Raw genomic sequence first — 22,928 nt, 5'->3', positions numbered from 1 at the left:
AATTTTGATCTGGCATGAGGTCACTAAAGATGCTCAGGAGGTGAAATCGAGATGGCTGACAGGAGTCGTGTGCAAAAGTTTCACGAGGACAACGGTGCTAACAGACATTAAACCTCAATATTGCGAGTTAATGATTGTCACACCCACCGTAAGCAAGATAATTGAGGCCTATGACTCATAGCATTAGGAATCGAATGCTAGTCTGGGAAGATTGTGTGTATGATGTGATGTGCGAGAGAATTCCTTCAGTGTCAGAGTGAGTTGTTTCAGCACAAACTGCAGCACAAAAAAAACAACAACAACAAAAATCTGTATTGATGTGGAAAATATAATGTCAAAATCAGAGACCCGAAGAGTGTGAACAAATAAGAATAAAGGGATACAGATCCTAACTAGACTGTACAGTGTACACAAGCCCAACAAACATCTGCTCTATTGTGGATTTGTAATTTATTCTAATCCCCTGATGACGGTGCTTCTAAATAATCCATGGCACATTTACTTATAGTTTAACAGTTACAATGTTTTTTTAATCATATATAAAACAATTTATTTTTAATTATTATTTTTTATTAAAATGGTAATATGTAAATAGTAATGTAGATTAAAAGCAAAAATGTAGATGAAATACTGTATTATAGCCTATATGTAATTGTGTCGCATGTGTCACAAACTGCTCTGACACACACAGGTCAAGGATCCAAGTGCATTAGTCGTAACCGTAATTCTAATAACAGGCAAGAGATAAAAAATAAAAAAAAACAAGACAAACAATCCACACCATGACAGTCCAAATCTCAGGCAAACAGGGAAATCCAAGAAACCAGGCAAATGATTAGAATTGTAACACAGGAAACCAAAGAGAGAGCTCTCAGAACTGCAGTGTAACACTTACAAGACTTTGCAAACAATAACTGAAAACACAGGGCTCATAAAAGGCAGAGTTAACAAATTACATGGCTCAAAGTAATGAAGAACAGTGTTGGGGATAACGCATTACAAGTAACTTGAGTTACGCAATCAGATTACTTTTTCAAGTAACTAGCAAAGTAATGCATTACTTTTTCAATTTACAACAAAATATCGAAGTTACTCTTTCAAATAAATAAGTTACTTTTTTCACATTTATTGACTGACAGCTCTTCTGTCCCCATGTTGAGAGAAATAAGGTGTTGTGTGCGCTGTATAAACATGGGGGTTATTATATAGTTCTATCTAGACTAAATGTGAACAACATGCATTTACTCATCACACTTGCACTAAAACATTCAGTATTGCTCAAAATGAATAAAAAGTGAAATGCAAACTCAGATTTTTACGCAAACGTGTAATAATATATTACACAAATATACTTTATGTATTTAATCTCACTTTATTAACCAATGTCTTTGCTGCTGACCTTCAATGATCCAATAATTCAACCATACTAATAAGCACAATTTTCTTTAGATTAGATTTAGAAATAAGAGTGTTGAACTTTCTTCTCCTGTTTCCTATTCCTCTTTAATCCAGAATGGCAGCACAGCTGAAAGGTGTGTTTGAGCTGCGCCCTCTACTGTACAAGCATAAATATGCATTTCCTTCAGCCTGAGACTTATTCATTTCACTTCTGGTGTGAAAGGGCCTTAACATTTGCCAAAAATTGAACCTTTTTTGTTGTTATTAAAACAAACAAACAAGCCAGCCCAGCCCAGGCGAGAAAAAGCAATGGAAAAGTAATGTAACGCATTACTTTTCATAAAAAGTAACTATGTAATGCAATTAGTTACTTTTTTAGGGAGTAACGCAATATTGTAATGCATTACTTTTAAAAGTAACTTTCCCCAACACTGATGAAGAATAATAAGCCAAAGGGTTATGGAAAATGCAGTTCATGAAACAAAGGCAATAGACTAGGAAGCAGTGCCCTCTGGTGGAGATCAAGGGCACTCCAGCTGGTGGATGTGACACCATGAATACATTTGGTTAAATGGTGAAACTTAATATTTAAGTGATATGAATATATGAAAGTAAAAATTTAAATTACCATTTAATTGAGCAGCATATTTTTCTTGAACTGAATAATGCTAAAATAAACATAACTAGATTGCGAATCCCCCCAACCCCCTAGATTATCATGACATTTTATGTTAATTTATAATCCTGGAACTATATAGCCACGTAGTTAAAGAAAATTAATCAATATCCCGCAACATCCGTCAAACAATCAGAATCAAGGATTCAACAATGGCAGAATATAAACTGATCTAACCCCTCTAAAGGAGTTGCTTTACTTATGTTCTTACCAAATTTTCAGTTAAGCTCACAATGCAAGACTTATAGTAGTTGTTTAGAATCTCTCCATCTATCTCAGTAGCTTGCTCTCCATATGTTTCTATTTGTGTCTTGACAGTTATTCTGTACCTGACACTCAATCTGTGTGACAGGCCGCTGAGCTGCCGCTGAGTTATTGAGGATATCATTGTGAATTACGCCTCATGTCTCCAATTGCAACCTGCAGGACACTTAAATGTGCTGTTAAAGCATGTGCATGTGTGTGTGCGTGTACATCAGCTGATGCTTCTTCATCCTGGAACTAGGGGAATGTCATCGCTCCGGTTCCCTTATCACCCTTAGCACAGCACAGCACGCACAATCACACAAACACGTGCAAAAAGCTCAGTGGATCACGCCTGCTGTCTACATGTCTCACTAATAAAATATTCAATAATACAACATCACAGCTCACATTTGATCTTATTAGATCTCATTGCTAATCCACAGCCAATTTATAAACTAGAAGATGCACACATTTTGAGGCTTATAAACACCTAATTACGTGTTTGTTGTACTTTTTAAAAGCATTTTTAGTTGACTGACAGATTAATGGATGTAAAACAGGCTCAGAAGAAAGATACTGGGTTTTGAAAAAAATATTTTTATTTGGTAATTTAAATAAAGCTGAAATAAAGTAAAATATAAATATTTCATGAAAAAATTAACCATCCTAATGCATTAAAAAAGACTGGGTCTGTTTGGACCCTGTGGAACATAAGCTTATAAAACAATCATAACTTAAAAAGTTCGGTAAAACTTTATTTTACAGTGTCATAGTTACACGTTACTACATGTACTTACTATAGTAATAATAGTAAAATTATGTATAATTACAAGTAACTAACCCTAAACCAAACCCTAACCCTAACTGTAACTCTATAGTAAGTACATGTAGTTAATTAATAGTACTCAGTACTTATTTAAGTAATTACAATGCAACTATGGCACTGTAAAATAAAGTGTAACCAAAAAATTCTTCTAAAACAGTATCAGTAGCTTCTCATTAATGAATGCCGAAAAGTTTTGAATGTTACCATGTTTTTACCATACTATTACTTCATTTACCCCTTTTTATTAACTAAAAATTGAGAAATTCATTGAAATATAAAATGTTACAAGAACTGCAGCAAAAACTAGTGTGATGCAAGAAAATATATATCAATATTTATGAGAAATTTTATTTGAATATCATTCTATGAAATTTAAAAGAACATATAATATGAGAATCACCAGTAAACTCCATTGATTTCAAGGGATTTAATTAAATTTCTTTGAACTTAAAACTCATGACTGCTCAAAACAGTCTACATTTATGAATGTTTTCAAACAAAATATATTCATTTTACTTGCATAAACTTTTACTTTCAGATGAAAAAAAGATGATAAACAGCTTGAATCTCTTTTTTCATGCTGCAATGGTTCATCAATAGGTGGCAGTAGAGTGAAATAGAGACTTCTTTTTCGACACCTTTCCTTTTTCAAATTTAGACAATTTGGTCGATAAAACTGATCTACAAACAGACATTTAACTTGTCATTTTATTTTAAGGATGTTAACATAACATAACATAAAAAATTCTATCCAAGTGAGAAGGAAAAAATGTGTTTAAAAGGTGCAAAATGTAAAATCTGAGAGGATCTATTGACAGAAATGCAATATAATATACATAACGTCTCGGTTACAAAGGTAACCCTCGTTCCCTGAAGGAGGGAACGGAGACGTACGTCGGACAGACCGACGAATAGGAATCTCGCTAGAGAGGCCAATCTACTTCGAGTGTAACTAAAACGAGCCAATGCACATTGGCATGCAATCATATGCATCAGCTGCTCGCCTCGCAGCGCGGGTATATAATGAGCAGCAGGTGCGTTGCATCTTCAGGTTTTCGCTGAGGAGCCAAACCGGATAGGCAGCAGCATCAGCGGGGTACAGCGACTGTGGCGACGGGACGTACGTCTCCGTTCCCTCCTTCAGGGAACGAGGGTTACCTTTGTAACCGAGACGTTCCCATTCAGTCGGTCACGTTCGACGTACGTCGGACAGACCGACGAATAGGAATCCCTACCAAAGCGCCACAGGAGCTGCCCCCTTCCAGCGCTCTGTAGTAAGCCACCTGAACCCCCTTGCCTGAGGATGGAGGGACAGGGCTAACACAGAGAGAGTCGATCACTGCTGTTCCCCAAAACCCATTCAGTGAGACTTTTGGATAACGCTGGGAAAGCGTACCCTTTCGCTGGGAAAGGAACGCTGCGGAAGCCACATCCTTCCCCGAAGGAGTTATGTGGAGAAGTACATATGGACTAACCCTGTAGGGCTGTGCTACATATGGAAGAGCTGGGGTGACTCCAACCCGATGAAGGGTAGGTTCTCCCAGAGGGAAAGACACGGGCTTCGTTTAGGAGCAACCATGGAACCAACCACATGGGATCCCCGTAGGGTCACACATATGGAACCCAGCCTAAACCCGGTTCTCAAGGATACAACGGAGTATAGGCCTGGCGCCAGACGCTCCGCCACGTCGGCTGCCGAAGGGATATCGGAGGACTCGACAGGGTCTGCCTTGTAGGGACTCTCTGGAGAAAAGAAGCGCATGTAGCGCAGCAAGCCGACACTAAGCCGGGGCCTCTCCGTGCCTCTGACCTGTGGCGAGAACACGGGAGGAGACCGGCTGGACACGAAGGCTATAGTATCTAGCGAACGTGTAGGTGTCGCCCAGCCCGCAGCTCTACAAATGTCTGTCAGTGAGGCGCCACGAGCCAGCGCCCAGGAGGATGCGACACCTCTCGTGGAGTGAGCATGCAACCTGAGCGGGCAGGGCACGCCCTGAGCTTGGTAAGCCAGGGCGATGGCATCCACTATCCAGTGGGCCATCCTCTGCTTGGAGACAGCCTTTCCCTTCTGCTGGCCTCCATAACAGACAAAGAGCTGGTCTGAGGTCCTGAGGCTTTGGTTCTGTCTATGTACTGTCGCAAAGCGCGAACTGGACAGAGCAAAGCCAGGGCTGGGTCTGCCTCCTCCGAGGGCAGCGCTTGCAGGCTCACCACCTGGTCCCTGAAGGGAATGGTAGGAACCTTGGGCACATAGCCAGGCCGGGGTCTTAGTACCACGTGGCTATCACCCGGCCCGAACTCCAGGCACGATACGTCGACCGAAAATGACTGCAGGTCCCCTACCCTCTTGATGGAGGCCAATGCAACCAGCAGCAAAGTCTTCATAGACAGAATCTTTAAGTCTGCCGATTGCAAAGGCTCAAAGGGAGCAATCTGAAGTGCTCTTAGCACCAGAGTGAGGTCCCAAGAGGGTATGGAGGGGGGACGAGGAGGATTTAACCGTCTCGCCCCCCTAAGGAACCTGACGACCAGGTCGTGCTGACCAACAGATTTGCCATCTATGTGGTCGTGGTAAGCGGAGATAGCAGCAGTATGGACTTTGAGGGTGGAGGGGGACAGCCTACGCTCCAACCCTTGCTGCAAGAAGGAAAGCACGACTCCGATCGAGCATCCTCGGGGGTCTTCTCGGCGAGAAGAGCACCACTCGACGAACAGGTTCCACTTCGAGGCGTAAGCACGTCTCGTAGACAGTGCAAGTGCCGAAGTGATGGTGTTAAGTACCTCAGGGGGTAAGTCACCTAGAACCTCCGCGTCCCATCCAGGGACCAGACATGGAGTTTCCAGAGGTCTGGATGCGGGTGCCAAAGAGTGCCCCGTCTCTGAGAAGAAGGTCCTTCCTCAGAGGAATGGGCCAGGGAGGGCTGTCGCAAGGAGTGAAAGTTCTGGGAACCAGGTCTGGTCGGGCCAATAGGGCGCAACTAAGAGGACCTGCTCCTCGTCCTCCCTGACTTTGCACAGGGTCTGTGCAAGTAGGCTCACTGGGGGAAACGCATATTTGCGAAGGCCCCGGGGCCAGCTGAGTGCCAGTGCGTCTGTCCCGAGTGTTCCCTCGGACAGGGGGTAAAACAACTGGCAGTGGGAGGTTTCCGGTGAGGCAAACAGGTCTACCTGAGCCTCTCCAAACTCTCTCCAGATCAGCTGGACCACCTGGGGGTGGAGTCGCCACTCTCCTGGCAGCTCAGCTCGTGATAGCTCGTCGGCCACATGGCTGAGCACACCAGGGACAAGAATGGCATGAAGCGACCTCAGACGCTTCTGACTCCAGAGGAGGAGATGGCGGGCGAGTTGCGACATGCGACGGGAGCGTAGACCACCTTGATGGTTGATGTACGCAACGGTCGCAGTGTTGTCCGTACGGACCAGTACATGCTTGCCCCGTAGCGGCCCTTTGAGGCGGCTCAGAGCAAGACGTACTGCTAGCAACTCGAGGCAATTGATGTGCCAATGCAGATGGGGTCCCGTCCAAACCCCTGACACTGCATGCCCGTTGTACGTGGCACCCCAGCCGGTGGCAGGAGCATCTGTGAATACCACAGCATGCCGGGACACTTGTTCTAGGGGCACTCCTGCCCGGAGAACAAAGGGTCCGACCACGGACTGAAGGCTTGGCGGCACTCCTGAGTGATTAGCACCCGGAACGTGCCGCGTTGCCACGCCCATCTCGGGACTCGGCCGTGAAGCCAGTGTTGAAGCAGTCTCATATGAAGCAGACCAAGCGGGGTTACTGCCGCCGCGGCCGCCATATGCCCCAGGAGCCTCTGAAAGAATTTCAGTGGGACCGCTGTCCTGCCATTGAACGTATTCAGGCAGTTCAACACCGACTGAGCACGTTCCTCTGTGAGGCGTGCTATCTGTTCGACCGAATCCAGCTCCATACCGAGAAAAGAGATCCTCTGCACAGGGGAGAGTTTGCTCTTTTCCCAGTTGACCTGAAGACCCAACTGGCTGAGGTGTCTGAGCACCAAATCCTTGTGTTCGCACAACTAACCCCGGGACTGTGCTAGAATGAGCCAGTCGAGGTAGTTGAGAATGCGAACACCCTGTTCTCTCATGGGAACAAGGGCTCCCCCTACGACTTTCGTAAAGACGCGGGGAGACAGGGCCAGCCCGAAGGGTAGGACTCTGTACTGATATGCTCGACCTTCGAGCGCAAAGCGCAGGAATGGCCTGTGTTGCGGAAGAAACGAGACATGGAAGTACGCGTCCTTCAGGTCGATCGCTGCAAACCAATCTCGGGGACGGATGCACTCAAAAATGCGCTTCTGCGTCAGCATTTTGAACGGTAGCTTGTACAGGCTCCGATTCAAAACTCGCAGGTCCAAGATCGGTCATAACCCACTGCTCTTTTTGGGTACAATGAAGTAGGGACTGTAGAACCCTGACCTCATATCGGCTGGAGGGGCCGGCTCCATCGCGTCCTCCGCCAGTAGGACTGCGATCTCCGCACGCAAGACAGGGGCAACGACATCTTTCACTGTAGTGAAGAGGACGTCCCTGAACTTGGGGGGGATGCCGGGCGAACTGAATCGCATAGCCGAGCCTGATGGTCCGAATGAGCCAGCGAGACGGACTGGGGAGCGCTAACCGGGCTCGCAGAGACCGTACAAGCGGGACCAAAGAGACCACCGGCGTACCCGCAGCGGGGCAGCGAGGTGGAACACAGGGACGCGGCTCGGGGGGCTCTCTTTGTGAGGCGGCCCGAAGCGGCGTCACAGTGTGCTAGGCAACACTTACCTGGTTCCACGGATGGACAGAGGGAGCAGTCGAGGCTTTGGCTGCCCGCTGCTTGCTGCTGTCCGCTGGCGACAGAAGAGGGGGATGACAGTGGTGAGGTTTTTCTCCTCCCACTGCTCTCCAAACCCTCTTCAGACCTGGAAATGGAGGAACTGCTCTTTTAATTTTGGGTACCACTGCCTCTTGGGTCAGTGGCGGAACAGAAACAAACCCAATAAAAGGATTTACCACCCGGCCCTCCTCCAGGGGTGGAAGAGCAGCCCCACCCATTTCTGGGTCGCCCGTCTCAGGGGTGATTCTCACCAACCACTTAACAGCTGCAGAGACGGGAGGCGTCATCTCCCCGCAATGGACACAGCAGAGCCTGCTGGGCCAGAGTTTCTTGCAGGGGACGACACCCTTGGCGACGAGCAGACTGAGGGGCGGCCCAAGAGGAACTCAATGGTTTGTCATGGGAAGCTCCCCGATCCGCTACTAACTGAGGAGAACCGCTGGGCTCAGTCCTCGACAGTGTCACCGAAAAGGACACCTCGTAAGATGGGAGCATTGAGAAAGCATTTAGCTTGACAACCTCTCGCACCTCACAAGGTAAGCCAGGGGGCACTTCTGGACCACTGAGGTGGACATCGTCTGGCTGAGGGCCTGCGCCGTGACTTTGATCACGGTTAGTCAACAAGCGCAGCTCAACCCCAGCACAGAACTACCCTCATGCAAAAAGAGTGCCTTGGCCTCACATGCAGGGTGGGTGTGGTCTGTGTACAGCCACCCCAACCAAGAGGGTAGTGAGAGAGGAAAAACTTATGCAGATTTTGGCACTTTCGGCATTCCATATTTATGGCACCAACATACCCCCATACTGCCAAGTTTTCCATGCACATCTGGAAGACCCAGGAAAGCATGGCTGTAAACTCCGAATCTGAGTCAGCATAAGCACACACCATTACAGTGGGCAGCGTCACCCTCATTTCCAGAGCATAACAGCACTCTCTCCGATGCTGCAATCGACGTCTGTCCCTCAGCTGGAGCTCTGAATGAAATGCTAGGTTCCCCTATGAGTAGGACCAGCAATCCAATCCAGAAACTGCACAGCTTGCAATGCGCTAGAGAGGGAGGGGCCCTAGGGGGTTGGTTCCCCGAAGGAACCCCTCAACCTCATGTCACCCAAGCCATATCAGCAAAGTAGACCTCTTCTGGTGCACCAGAGAGGGCGCTACAATGGAGATTATGCAAGGGAACCGCGCATCTAGAGCGCCGAGCGAGCGCTGGGTTGCCGTGACAACCCGCGCTGCAGCCCGGCAGCTCGACGGCACACGACACGCAGAGGAGCGAGAGGTTTGCTCTCGCTGATCTCCACGGTCTTCCCAGAGTGTCGGGCAGACCCGCGGCTGTGCTTTTACACACAAGCGGCAGCTGGCCAACAACAGAGGGGACTCAAGCTTCCCGGAGAAAGAAGAGTCACGACCGGCGTGTCGACGTGATCATGTTCTCATATGAAAACATGAAACACCCACGAACATCATTTCAACACGCGCCCAGACATGTGAAACAGTGATCGTGGCCGTCAGTGAGGACAGGAACGACCGCATCCAGAAACACAAGTAGGATGTCATCTTTAAAAAGACGCGAATCTACTTGTGTAAGCTCTTTCAGGGACTTTACTCTTTTAAAAGTGCTGAAGCACGCAGGGGAACGGCCGCCGCAACACAGACAGGGATTGTGTGCAGCCTGTCGTGTGCTCTCTCTCTCTCTCTTTGAAGGCGCTCACTCTTACCAGCCGTAAAAACGGCTTTTCAGCGCTCAAAAGCGCACCGTACCGGCCGTGAGAACAGCCTTCCGACGCTGTCAAAACAGCTATTTGCTCAAAAACGGCAAACGAAACAAAAACAGAAAAAGAGAGGACTTCAACCCTGCTGCTGTGCTGTTCGCCTGCACTCGGAAAAAAAAGAGAAGTTCAACCAAAAAGCTTGACTCGTCTTCTAGCAGACACTCGCTTGCAGAGAACAGGAACAAACACCGTTCGGCTCCGAAGCGAAAAGCTGAAGATGCAACGCACCTGCTGCTCATTATATACCCGCGCTGCGAGGCGAGCAGCTGATGCATATGATTGCATGCCAATGTGCATTGGCTCGTTTTAGTTACACTCGAAGTAGATTGGCCTCTCTAGCGAGATTCCTATTCGTCGGTCTGTCCGACGTACGTCGAACGTGACCGACTGAATGGGAACTATGTTTTCAGTGGTACATAAAGACCTTACATAATGAACCGTTATGTTTTTATCACCATAGAATGAGCCATTTACATCTCATACACCACAGGTCCCCTTACATATCAAGTCGCTCTTTGTGCCGGCATGTTTCTACAGCAGCCCTAAATGGACAAACTGCTCTACAGAGCGCGTCTCATCACTATGTTGTTCTTCTAAATCATTCGTGTTTTTAGAGGCAGCTTGCATCATCGCTACGTGAATACGCACAAAGTAGTACTAGTAGTAATAGTAGTAGTTGTCTGGTTTATTAGAAGCAGAGACCGGCCAGATGGCCACCATAGCTTCTCTGAAAGGGAGGGTGCGAAGGGTGTGCGCCCTTAGTTGCAGTTCGCAACCTCACCGCTAGATGCTGCTAAAATTTACACACTGCACCTTTAAAGGTCCCGTTCTTCGTGATCCCATGTTTCAAACTTTAGTTAGTGTGTAATGTTGTTGTTAGAGTATAAATAAAATCTGTAAAATTTTAAAGCTCAAAGTTCAATGCCAAGCGAGATATTTTATTTAACAGAAGTCGCCTACATCGAACGGCCAGTTTGGACTACATCCCTCTACTTCCTTCTTTAATGACATCACTAAAACAGTTTTTTGACTAACCTCCGCCCACAGGAATACACAAGAGTTGCGTTTGTAGAGTGTGTTTGTCGCCATGTCGTCGAAACGCTGTTATTTTCATCCCGCAGTCCAATCACCGGGTCTGATTCCGGCTCAAATTGATAGGGTAAAATTAAAGACATGTTTACAATAACACTGAGCGCGTGCATCTCCACGTTATGGTAAGAGGCGTGACCTTTCCGGGCAAGATGCGCTAAGCTGCTGTCGAATCACAACACAGGAACCGCTGGCACAATCAGACCTCGTTACGTATTTCTGAAGGAGGGACTTCATAGAACAAGGAGGTCATCAGCCCGTTTTTATGACAGTGGAAACAGCGGTATACAGATAAGTAAATTATGTGAAAAATACTGTGTTTTTTTACACGCGAAACATGAACACATATTATATTGCACACTATAAACACAATCAAAGCTTCAAAAAACCACGAAAAACGGGACCTTTAATAGAAGTATTTTGACTCTTAGCACATATCCTAAGTTTCATTCTCATAATAAACACTATGGATTTAAAAAAAAAAAAAAAAATATTGGGTCAAAACAGGCACAAATGCAACAGGAGGGTTAAACTATATATATATATTGTATTGTACATGTTCTGAACATTATTATAGTGTTCTGGGTGGTTGTTTAATTTTTTTGCCTATTTTTATCATCCTCCAGGCTAATATTGCAAGTCCAATTGCTTAAAACAGTAATAGTACCCCACAGTTCATGTCTGTAGCACAGGATTGATCTAAGCAGGAAAATTTGAATAGAGTTAAGGCCCTGTTCAAATACCTGCTACAGGCTTTAAATCTGTTTGTTGGTCTGAATGCACATGCAACACGACTCCACACCTTCTCTCAGACTCAGGCAGGCACGCCGCTCACGGTCCAATCGGACAACTCGTTTCCTCATGACACGGCTGACTGAAGCAGATCCAAAAGAGGCGGGGCCGGGCAAGAGCCAAGAGCTGGTGTCCAGCATGGTGGTCATGTTTTCAAAAGTTAAATGAATCTTTCTGCAGCAAAAAGACGTGCTTCACTGCTTTTCCTTCAAAGAGACGTTCAAGTTTTTGACTCAAAAACTTAATTCAGCCTTTGTGTCTTTCATATTTCATCTGTTTCAGTCATTCACGTTGAACAGCCAAACTGCTGATCTGCTCACAGGAATCCGGATGAGGAAAAAAAAAAAAAAAAAAGAGAGCAGAAGATGACGGAAAGCAAAGAAATAAAAAATAAAGAAGGGAGATATCTGATGAGTAGAAACAGCCACATCAAAGATCCAGAGCTCCTGCTGTTGCAGTAGCAGCATTGAGACTGAAGTTATCCGCAGGGAAAGGTGTGCGTTTGTGTGTGTGTGTGACAGCACTACCGCACAACCGCAGCTGTTCCTCAAGTCATTCAGTCTACATATACACACACACACATTTGTGCTGAGTAGTGTGTGTTTTATTAAAGCAGCCCACTCTGCACTCAATGACCTCTCTCTGCCAACAAAATGACACACAGAAACGTACATTCACAGAAGTGTGTTTCTCAGTACGAATGAATATATGGCTGAAATTAAAATCTGAGAAATAGGACTTCCTAAAAACGACTTTCTGGCGTCTATACACAGAACATCACAATTGTCTGGTGCAGCTATTTAAGGCTGCAGAATTTATGGAAATGCATCTTAAGTCTGTCTGACAGCCACACCTCGCAGCAGAGGTGTAAAGTCGCTCTGTTCGGCAGGTGTTTTAGGAGCTGTTTTTAGCAAACGTGCTGCAGACTCTTTCCTGAACCGCATGTGATTTTACACGCTGAAGTGTGAGGGTGTTAAATATCGAGACGAATCAAGAAAGATGCATGCACTTTATTGATAAACTTAGCACTTAAGAAAATGTGATGGGCTCAAGGGTAAAAGAAATGAAACTGAAAAATTGTAACTGAATAAAATGTGTGTATATGAGTGCATCATGGAATACTAAAGTATTCAATTTAAATTATTTATCCATGTACATCATTATTATTTTTTAAATTCATATGCTCTTATAATTTTTAATAAAAATAACTTCCCCTCCCTCTTGCAGTGACAGCTCTTCTCTTCTGTGATGACGTGTTTACTGGCATGAGGGCGGGGCAACCTGTCACTCACATGACATCACAGCAATAGCAAACCACAACCATCCAATCAATTTCACAAGGACAAAAATCAAGTCCCGCCCTACATTTTGTCTTGTTTGGAAAGCTGTCTCACTCAGATATACGTCACAATAGGGGAGAAAAGACTATCACAACTTCTTTCAGGCAGACTTTATGTAAAACTAAAAATGGTTTTCATTAATCTAAATAAAGCTAAAATTAAATAAAAAGAAAAACTTAACATTGAAAATTAGAAATTTTGCCTTGCCAACTAACCGAAATATGTTGACATTGAAGTACTAAAATTACTAAAAGTGAAATAAAAATAATTCCTAAAAAAAAAAAAATAATACAAATAAAAAAAGCACATGAAATTAAAATGATGAAACTTAAAATGCAAAAATAACAGCTAACTCAAAATTGTAATAAATACTATAGTATATAAATAATATCTCATCCCGTCTGAGATATATGGTCTCTCATCCCGTGTGATGTTTAAAACATAATCTGGTATGCAATGTGTCCAAATAAACACACATTCGCCACAAAAATTATTCAGACACCTGCTGAAAGTTACAGTATACAATAAATGACTTTGGATAAGAGAACAAAACATTAAAGTGTTTCAAAGCACAGAACGCACACTAACCATGTCCACTGAAACACATATCAATATAAGTGTCAAAAACTCACAACATTATGCAACTTATTTCCAGTTCCTGTACAGAGAGTGCAAGTGACATTGGAGCAGACAGAGTAGAGTGCATGTCTGCGGCCAGACCCTTCTCGCTAGGGCCGATCCATTAGCCTGAATGAGGCACTTAAAATCAGGTCACTCAGGGTTGGTTAAAAGCATCTGCTAAATGACTACTCTCTTGCCAGACTGTGTATATAAAGGGGTTGGAAAATAAAACTGAAACACCTGGTTTTAGACCACAATAATTTATTAGTATGGTGTAGGGCCTCCTTTTGCAGCCAAAACAACAACAATCCATCATGGGAATGACAGATACAAGATACAGTCTTCTTCTGAACTCTGACATATCTCCTATTATGTTGTGTGTATTGCAATATTTTATGTGCAGCTGATGGAATGTAAATCGGTGAAGATTTGCCACCAGGCCACGCATATATAGGCGTGAAACCTCCAGCACTATATTGGCCAGTGTTTCAGTTTCATTGTCCAATCTCTGTCATGTACAGTTAGTGATTTCAGGCTGTCCAAAACTTTTCCAGGATAAAAATAAACAGACCAAATTGCTGATAAGATCCACTAGATGGCAGTCGTGAAACCTCACAGATAACAGTTCCTATAACCTGATTTTCACCCTGAACATATTCAGAGACTGTGGGATGTGAGTGTGGGTGTTTACAAAGATAAGTAATGCAAAATAAACCTAGAAACCATTATTAGCCAGGGGCCGGTCACCATATTCTAAACATGTCACTGCTATGAAGCAAAATATGAGAGCATGTCACATTTCCACCATGTGCATGTATGCAGATCATAACATTAGGCTTATAATATCAATATAACATTATGTTATTGTGCAGTTGTATACGTACATGTCAGTGGAAGCACATTTTTGTCCCGTTTATGATTTTGGTAACAATTTACATTAGGTTTCCATTAGTTAACACATTAACTAAGAGTGGGAAATACATTGATACTGCATTTGATCATCTTTGTTAACGTCAGTTACACAACTGTTCATCATTAGTTTATGTTAGCTCAGGTTCATTAAATAATATTAAAAGATACAACTTTTGATTTTAATAATGTTTTAGTACTGTAAATGTTGAAATTAGCATTAACTGATGTTAATAAAATCTTTACAAGTTTATTTTTCGTTGTTAGCTTCTGTTATAGAAGTTAACTCATGTTAACAAATGGAACCATTTTGTAAAGTGTTACCATACTTTTATATTTGATTATTGTGACTCAAGCTACTTATTAAAAGAAAAAAAATTCTGTGATCGCACATAGAGGGTCCAAAATCAGCATCCGATGAGTGCTAAATGAGAATAAAATTCCCTGCCATTTGGCTGCTAGATTTACAAATGACCTGCAACTCTAAACTTTGTCTAAAACGAATCGTACCTTCCCACTTTAACATCTTTGGTGGAAAATTTACCATCAGAAGTTCATCTAGGATAAACTCGATGTGGTGACAGTGACACTGCCATTTTTGTGAAATATTCTTCTCATTAAGGCAACCAGACAAAAATATGAGGGACAAAAACTGTCTAGGTATTGAGAGATGGTGCCTTTTCACAGGTTATTTTAAAATAACTATTTTTTGTCTGAAATGTGTCACTGGTTTTCAGTGGCTTTGCATAGGTTGTAAGTATACATTAAAGGTGCAACATTTCTGATATGATATTATGATTTATCTTTGTTTAATTTTTTAAATTACAAAAAAACAGTTGTTTTAAAGCTGCAGTCCGCAACTTTTTTTGTGTTAAAAATTTACAAAAATTATATAATGAGAATATACAACATGAATCCATTTTCCACACCGTGTTTTTGTCTTATCCTGAATCATTATGGTACACTTATAATAAGTGTTTATATTCTGACTATTTCAGACCGGACTGGTAAGACTCGCCGCAGAGTATCACAGTAACTGCGTGACTCGCCATAGACATACATGGAGAAAAGTAGCTCCGGCTACAATGTTCCTCCGCAAGACGCGTGCAGTTCTGTTTATTAACCGCTAGAGGGCCAAAAATCGCAGACAGCAGCTTTAAAGAGGCCATATAATGCCCTTTTACAAAATTTTGATTTTGTTTTCAGGGTATTCTAGAATAGGTTTTCATGCTGGACTGTTCAAAAATTACATTAATTTTCACGTATTTTACATTGTTGCAGCACCTCTCTTCCCAGTCTGTCAGTGACCCTCTGTTTAGTTCTGGTCTCTAATATATGAAGCCCCTCCTTCTGAAATGCACAATGTGCTCTAATTGGTTGGCTGGACTAATGTGTTGTGATTGGTCAACCGTTTCGAACGAGTTTCAGAAATGCCACCCCGTAACCAGACTTTGAACACACACTACAAATGCAACTCAATGCCTAGTCCCTTTTTTGCATGTATGCCTTGGGCGAAAAATATTTAGCCAAAATTAGGAATATTGTGACTCATACGCTCTCGGAAGAAAATTTAAGACTGCAATCAAGGCGTTTCAGGGAGAAACAGTGCTTACTGTTATAGAGAATAACCAACTCCCTTCAGAGTGACTTTGTAGTTTGTAACTTTGCAGATCTTTTTCATGCTCAAACAGCAATATTACACACTAAAGAAATTTGAAAATGTAAAAAAAGCATAATACGACCCCCTTAAAGAATTCCAGTGTGACTCAAAAATAATTTGAGTGAGATATTTATATCAGATAAATTGCCTGTCATGGGCTTGTGTGGCAAAAAATTACATTTGGACCATCAACTTTACTCTATATATATGCAAGCTGCTTGATAACAATAAACAGAGTTCAGTGCAATCACAAAGGCTGCAGTCTGAATTATTCAAGTTTCTATGTTTTTAGATTAAGTAATTCGATGTAATTGTTTTGGCATTATGATAAGCCTACCATTCTTTCTCTCGTGAATAGGAAGCAAGTTGGGGGCGGGCTGAAGAGACAGTTCTTGCAGCTCATTGGCTACTGCTTCACTCTGTGGACTGGAGGCGGAGCCTGCAACAGCAGGGGCGGTGACACTGGGACTTGACTCCTCCCCCACAGTTGCCATGGTCAAAAACAGCCCTACAAGGAAAAAAAAGAGAACGCAGCATTACTAAAAGTAATTACATTAGTGCTTCATTGTTAACCTACTTTTTCTTTAATTTGTTAGTAGGCAAACTACTAGTAGTAAGAAACTATATAAACAAAAGTTTTACAGAATATGTACAAGGATATTTTCCATGAAAAAGTACAAAATTGTGAATATGACCTTTAGTTACATAAAGAAATGAGCTCATAAAGGGTGTGTGTGTGTGTGGTAAAGAGATATATGATCTCACTGCAACAAAAAAAGACAGTGGTAACAAACTCTGCTGCAAGCATTTTAAGCAGATGACAAACACCATCACCATGGTAACATGTTCTAACACTTCACATGCAGAAAGCAGCATCTTTGCACTGACAGGTTGCGAAGGTATCCAACACACATAAACACATGCCATCATCCCAACACTGAGTCAGAAAATCCGTCATGGCCACATCTGCTAATGAGGTCACGCTTTCCAACCATAAATGTCCAATGTTAGAAAGCTTGAAAGATTATTTGAAAATTGAGAGCATGTCTGCTCTGACCTTTACATATTCTGTGTCATGGGGAAATGTCTTGGCAAACCTGAAGAGCTCACATTACACTTTTTACACTCAATTACAGAACCTGAAAGATGGTTTAATGTGCTGAATGTGACAAGATCGATTTTTAAATGTTCAAAAACAGAATTTTAGAATGTCCGCAACATCTATAACATTGTAGATATTGAAAAAAAAAAAACATTTTAGAATGTCTGCAACATTTTAATTAAACTTTTTTTTTTTCAATGTCTGCATTCTCTGCAACATAGATAACATTAGAATTTTAGAATGCCAGAAACATCAAGAACATTCAAAAATGTGATTTTTATAATGTCTGCATCATCTACTATATTGGAATATTCAAAAACAGAAATTTAGAATGTTTTCAACATATAGAACACTTAAAAGTTCAAAAACAGAATTTTAGAATGTCTGTATCTAAAACTTTGGAATGTTCAAAAACAGAATTTTAGCATGTCTGCACCATCTAAAATACTTAAATGATGAAAAATTCTATTTTGAACATTTAACACATTTAAAATGCTCAAAAACAAAATTTTAGAATGGTTAATGTAATAATGTGTTACAGAATTGTGTACATTTTGGATCTATCAATGTGGAACATTGAAATGTCCTGAATAATCTTGTAATTGTAATTGCTACAAGTAAGATCTGGATCATTTATTTAAAAAAATAAATAAATAAATATTCTAGACTGTTTGACTGTGTTGTTGCACACAATTCACTCTTTTGAAAGAACTATGATACTGTAATATTATCATTACATTTCAAAAGACAGATTTCCCTTTTTCGGTGGAATTTCAATAATAACCTCTCGAGTTCCTCAGTAAAATGGAGTCTGCTTCCATCAAAACTGATCTCAAGTTACAAAATCCCCCCTTCAGAAAAAAAGATCATTGTCAGATCCTATTACCTCGCTTTGAATAATAGGGAAATAACATTGTTAATTCAGCTAGTTTACTGCGAAGTAGCAAGCATCATCAAAGCCACATATAAAGTATGTACTTGGTAAAACAAATTAATAATGGAGCAATATTTAATGAAGAGTTTTTTCTTAGTTTGAGCCCAATTAGGTGAAAAAATAAATAAAAAAAATGTATACATTTCAATACAGTCAATACATTTCACTGATGTAGTAAGGCTTCTCACTGAGCTCTTGGTGATTTGATGGTGTTATTTGTCCTGTATAAGCTGAAAAAATATGATTCTGATTTTGTGGAACAAAAAAAGTCATACAGATCAGACAATCTCTCTGCACAGAGGGTTATCAGAAACTGAAACACTTTGCTGCAGAACAAGAGAATTGGTTCTGATAGGAGTGTCAGGTGTTTTCAGAAATGCATTTCTCTCTACAGGGTTCGAGTACAGAGATAAAGAGAAGAACAGATAACAGCTTAGTCATGTGCCGAGTGAGTCACACAAACGCACACACTTCATTCTCATCAGACCATCTGAGCAAAACAGTGCTGCTGGAATCTATCGCCATGGTGATGAATGATGTCACGATGGGAAAACATGATTGACAGGTGCATTCTGTTTACATCTCAGTTTTTCAGCACTGCAGTAAAATTGCTTTGCAAACTCGCTTTGCATATTTTTCTGTAATGTGTTTCTTTTTCTTCCCTTCTGTTGGTTTACAGAACATTTCTGTGAAGTAATACTAAAAATGTGAGTAGGAGTATTTGTGGTAAGTGAAATGTGCTGAGAGCGACGATGAACACAGGGAAGTGTTGGGAAAAGGGACTGCAAGACACCAGATGTACTGTTTGGGTCAGACTTTGTGGGTGTATAGATATAGAAAGAGATGTATAGAGATTTACAGTACATTTACATACTGTAATTAGCACCAAATCATGATCATGTGACACTAAAGACTGGAGTGATGATGCTGAAAATTCAGCTTTGCCATCACAAGAATAAATTATTCAATTTATATTTATTTGTATAGCGCTTTTCACAATACATATCATTTCAAAGCAGCTTTACCGAAAATGCACGGGTCAATGACATGACGGGTCATTTTTTTGTCCAAAGGCCTTAATAATAATAAAAAACAAAGATATGACATCCAAAGTATGTAAGGTAGTACAACTAAATCTCTTTTATTGAATCCAAAAGGTTTTAATTACATTTTGCTACATATAAAAGGTATTTTAACCGTCAAAAGGCCAATACAGCCATTTTATTTGTGATTAAAACATCTTAAAATGTAATAAATGTATATATTTTTTATTCTGGCATGATTTTATAACAGCATTTATCAACAGCGCAAAATGGTATTAAAATGCTGTGTAGAAGTCGTTGCTTTGTAATGAGAAAGAAAGACTGGAAAAATGAATTTCATTGATGTCATTTGGAGTAACCAATATAAAGGGACCATTTTGGATCAAGTCATGTGGTCAATATCATGTGACAGGATGTGACATCATTCAGACACCTGCAAAGGACCACATGGTCATGAAACAAAGTAACTAACTCTCTCTTAACTATTTGAAAAATTCATGTTTTCACTTGCTCATACGCATGTCCCGAAACATCAGGTCATTCTGTACAACCGCTATAAAACATGGAAAATGTTGTAATATCTTAAAAACTTGTACTAAATATTAAATGTTTGATTGTCCTTTTGAGCTAGATATCAGTCTGTTAGCATTGTTAAAATATTGTCATTCGGTATAACCAAAAGTGTCATTCGGTAAAACTGAAATTTTGGTTAAACCAAATGACTTTTTTGGGGGGAAATTTTGTCCATCCTTAAAAAAAAAAAAAAGCAGTGTTAATTGATTATAAAAATCACATAATCTCCTTGTTAACACTTAATAAAACTACACTTTTAAAAACTGCATGTCAACATTACAATTTAGGGTAATCTGTTATCAGAGGTGACTGTGTTCAAATTATGTAATTTCAGAAATGTATATATACAAAACACGCAGTTAGCTAACAATGTATTAATTTAAGCACTGTATTAATTTAGGGCAGAAACAATGAGCTCATGGGAAAAAAAAAATGAAAACATGCTAACAATGATTAGGATATATAACAAAATTTGGAATGGTGTATGTTGATCCAGAGTTTACGCCATCTTAAGTCCTCGCAAAATTATGTTTAAAAATATATTAAAATACAAAATGTTTATTTTAAATCATAATAATATTCCACAATATTACCGTTTTTGTAGTTTTGATCAAATAAATGCAGTCTTGAGCATAAGGGATGGATGGATGGATGGATGGATGGATGGATGGATGGATGGATGGATGGATGGATGGATGGATGGATGGATGGATGGATGGATGGATGGATGGATGGATGGATGGATGGATGGATGGATGGATGGATGGATGGATGGATGGATGGATGGATGGATGGATGGATGGATGTTAAAACATGCTCTCTGACATCCTGACTGTGCTGCCGGACACACTCATGCTAATTACACTACACACTTACACTAAATGTATATGATTTATTGATCTTTATGGGAAACTGATGCTCAACTGCTGGGAACATATTGCACTTGCTGACATCACTAATCGTACATTGCTATTACTAATACACTATGCAGAAGTTATAGTCTTTCCGATACACTGTTTTACTACCTCCCAGCAAAAAGACAGTCCAATTAAAGCCAATGCACAAACAAATTCTGGGAGTTCTGGCTACTTTCATGGGTGGTGGAATGGGATATGACTTAAACCCAGGCCTCCAGCACTAGCAAAGTTTCCCTCAGGTCTTTGAATTGTAAAACTGTGGTCAGGTTTCTTATTTTGGCTTTGGTGGTCAGGCCGTTTGCTTTTGCAAAATGCAAAACACCATTCCCTCTGGGATGAACTGTCCCTCCACAAATGCTCTCTGGCGTTATGATCAGCAGGCAGTTGGATGGTTGTTTTTACTGTTTACCAAGCTAAACAAGTAGGGCATAGACAAGTCAACATTTTAAGACTACACACATCACCCAAAAGATGAGGTCACTGGGTCAGAAATGTCATGCCGTGTGCCTGATGCCTCTGCAAAGTGGCAGCTGGCTAATCCATGCCAGGAACGGCCGGGCCAACAGCTTGGTACTAAAGTGGCCCCCAATGCCAAGTGACTTTAAGTCATTTGTTTTCTTTTCTGAGATGCATCAGATTACAGAAACAAAATGGGTTGTGTATGGCATTTCATATTGACTTTTACTTCTAGGATATTTGGCTACCGAACTAGCGCTGGGTACTGACACAAATTTCACGATTCGATTTCGATACACAAGCTTGTGATTTGATTCACCTCAATTCTAGGGCTGCTTTTACACTGCAAGTCTTAATGCACAGATCCGATCTTTTGACCATATCGTTTTTTTTTGGCCAGCGTGTTTACATTCACTTCAGATGCGACTGGTATCCGATATCTGTGTTTACATTACTTCCTGCCCCAAAATGATTGTCATTGATAGTTTTACATGCACATAGCAGACCCTCTGGTTTTGAATGGCCGTGCTATTAAAATTATTTATATATTTCATGTCGAGTGGCCATGATTAGACTACCTGTCAGAATGGATAAGTTAACAGATGTTAGTGTCATGGAAGTATTGCAGCACGAATTCTGAACGGATACAGACCGGAAAATAAAGGTAATTTGCGTTTGATATTTTATCTACAGTTATGTTTTAGAATTCCATTTTTTTCCATTTCTCTCCGAGAGAGAGAAAGAGTAGCTACAGTGAAGCTTTTGGCTTATAAGAAAAACAACAACACAGCCGTCTCTTTTAAATTAACCGGGCAAAGGGCAATTTCTTTCTAGAAAAATGGATAATGTTAGACTTATAAAGTTCCCACCTCAATAATAAAGCTGTGAAGTTTTAGTGCGAGTGCATACAAGCACATCTGCTTCATAATACAACATAAAAGCTATCTTTTAGTGAGCAAACGTGCCGCCCTCGCCTTGTGATGGCTTGGAATTCCAATGGGAATCGGATATGCGTGTTTAGACATAGGTCGCATGTCCAGAGATCGAATATGTATCGGATATAAAACCACATTTGGAAGTGGCTCAGATCGAATGCGAAAAAAATCGGATCTCGCATGGATTTTTGTGTTTACACGTGTGCAACTAATTCCGATCTGTGTCAGATGTGAGCAAAAGATCGGGGTCAGTGTAAACGCAGCCTAATTTCATTTAAATTCAATACAATATTGATTCATTTGGATGTATATCAGGTAGAGTACACGTCAAACTTTCTCAAGGAAAACAATATCTGTCAGCTAATGCTGTAAACTATACAGGGAAGCCTGCCAATTGGTGCATGAATATTAAAGGTTCAAATTAACTGATTTGTGTACAAACATTTAAATTACACAATAAAGGAAGAATATAACATTTTGAATTATATAATTATATTTCTACTCCAATTCGTTTTTTAAATATAAACATTTAAAGGGTGACTGTCATAAAAACCTGTTTTCATGACAGATTTATTTAAACATACATGAAATATTGTAGAACAGGTTAAGTAAAAATACCCATAATACCCCAAGGTGTTTACGTTTACTTGCCTGTGATTCAGTTACCTGATTTATTCCCTGTTCAAAAGAGTCTGGAGTAATTCCATGTCAGGTTTGAGGCACCACCAACTAAAAGAAAGAAAAATAGGAAAAGAAAGAGCGAAAGATTAGCTAATAAAAAACATCTAAGAG

General features: G+C 41.2%; 1 protein-coding gene across 9 annotated transcripts in view; it reads right to left on the bottom strand.

The window, feature by feature from the left end:
- mrtfaa (myocardin related transcription factor Aa) overlaps window positions 1–22,928 on the bottom strand; it is a 61,401-nt gene that overhangs the window by 35,482 nt on the left and 2,991 nt on the right. For 5 of the 9 annotated variants that reach the window (XM_048199049.1, XM_048199067.1, XM_048199001.1 and 2 more), the window contains exons 2-3: window positions 22,803–22,865; window positions 16,514–16,684 (exon numbers count right to left, since the gene is read on the bottom strand). In XM_048199049.1, the coding sequence (XP_048055006.1) occupies window positions 16,514–16,670 (157 nt within the window). In that variant the 5' untranslated portion in view covers window positions 16,671–16,684; window positions 22,803–22,865. Of the gene's footprint in view, window positions 1–11,656; window positions 12,288–16,513; window positions 16,685–22,787; window positions 22,866–22,928 lie in introns of those variants that run through there. The other 4 variants (XM_048199010.1, XM_048199040.1, XM_048199032.1 and 1 more) reach the window with 2 other exon arrangements.

This window comes from Megalobrama amblycephala, linkage group LG1 (genome assembly GCF_018812025.1).
Source record: "Megalobrama amblycephala isolate DHTTF-2021 linkage group LG1, ASM1881202v1, whole genome shotgun sequence".
Taxonomy (NCBI): domain Eukaryota; kingdom Metazoa; phylum Chordata; class Actinopteri; order Cypriniformes; family Xenocyprididae; genus Megalobrama; species Megalobrama amblycephala.
The sequence above is the reverse complement of the archived record's forward strand: the minus strand, read 5'-3'. Positions and strand labels throughout refer to the sequence as shown.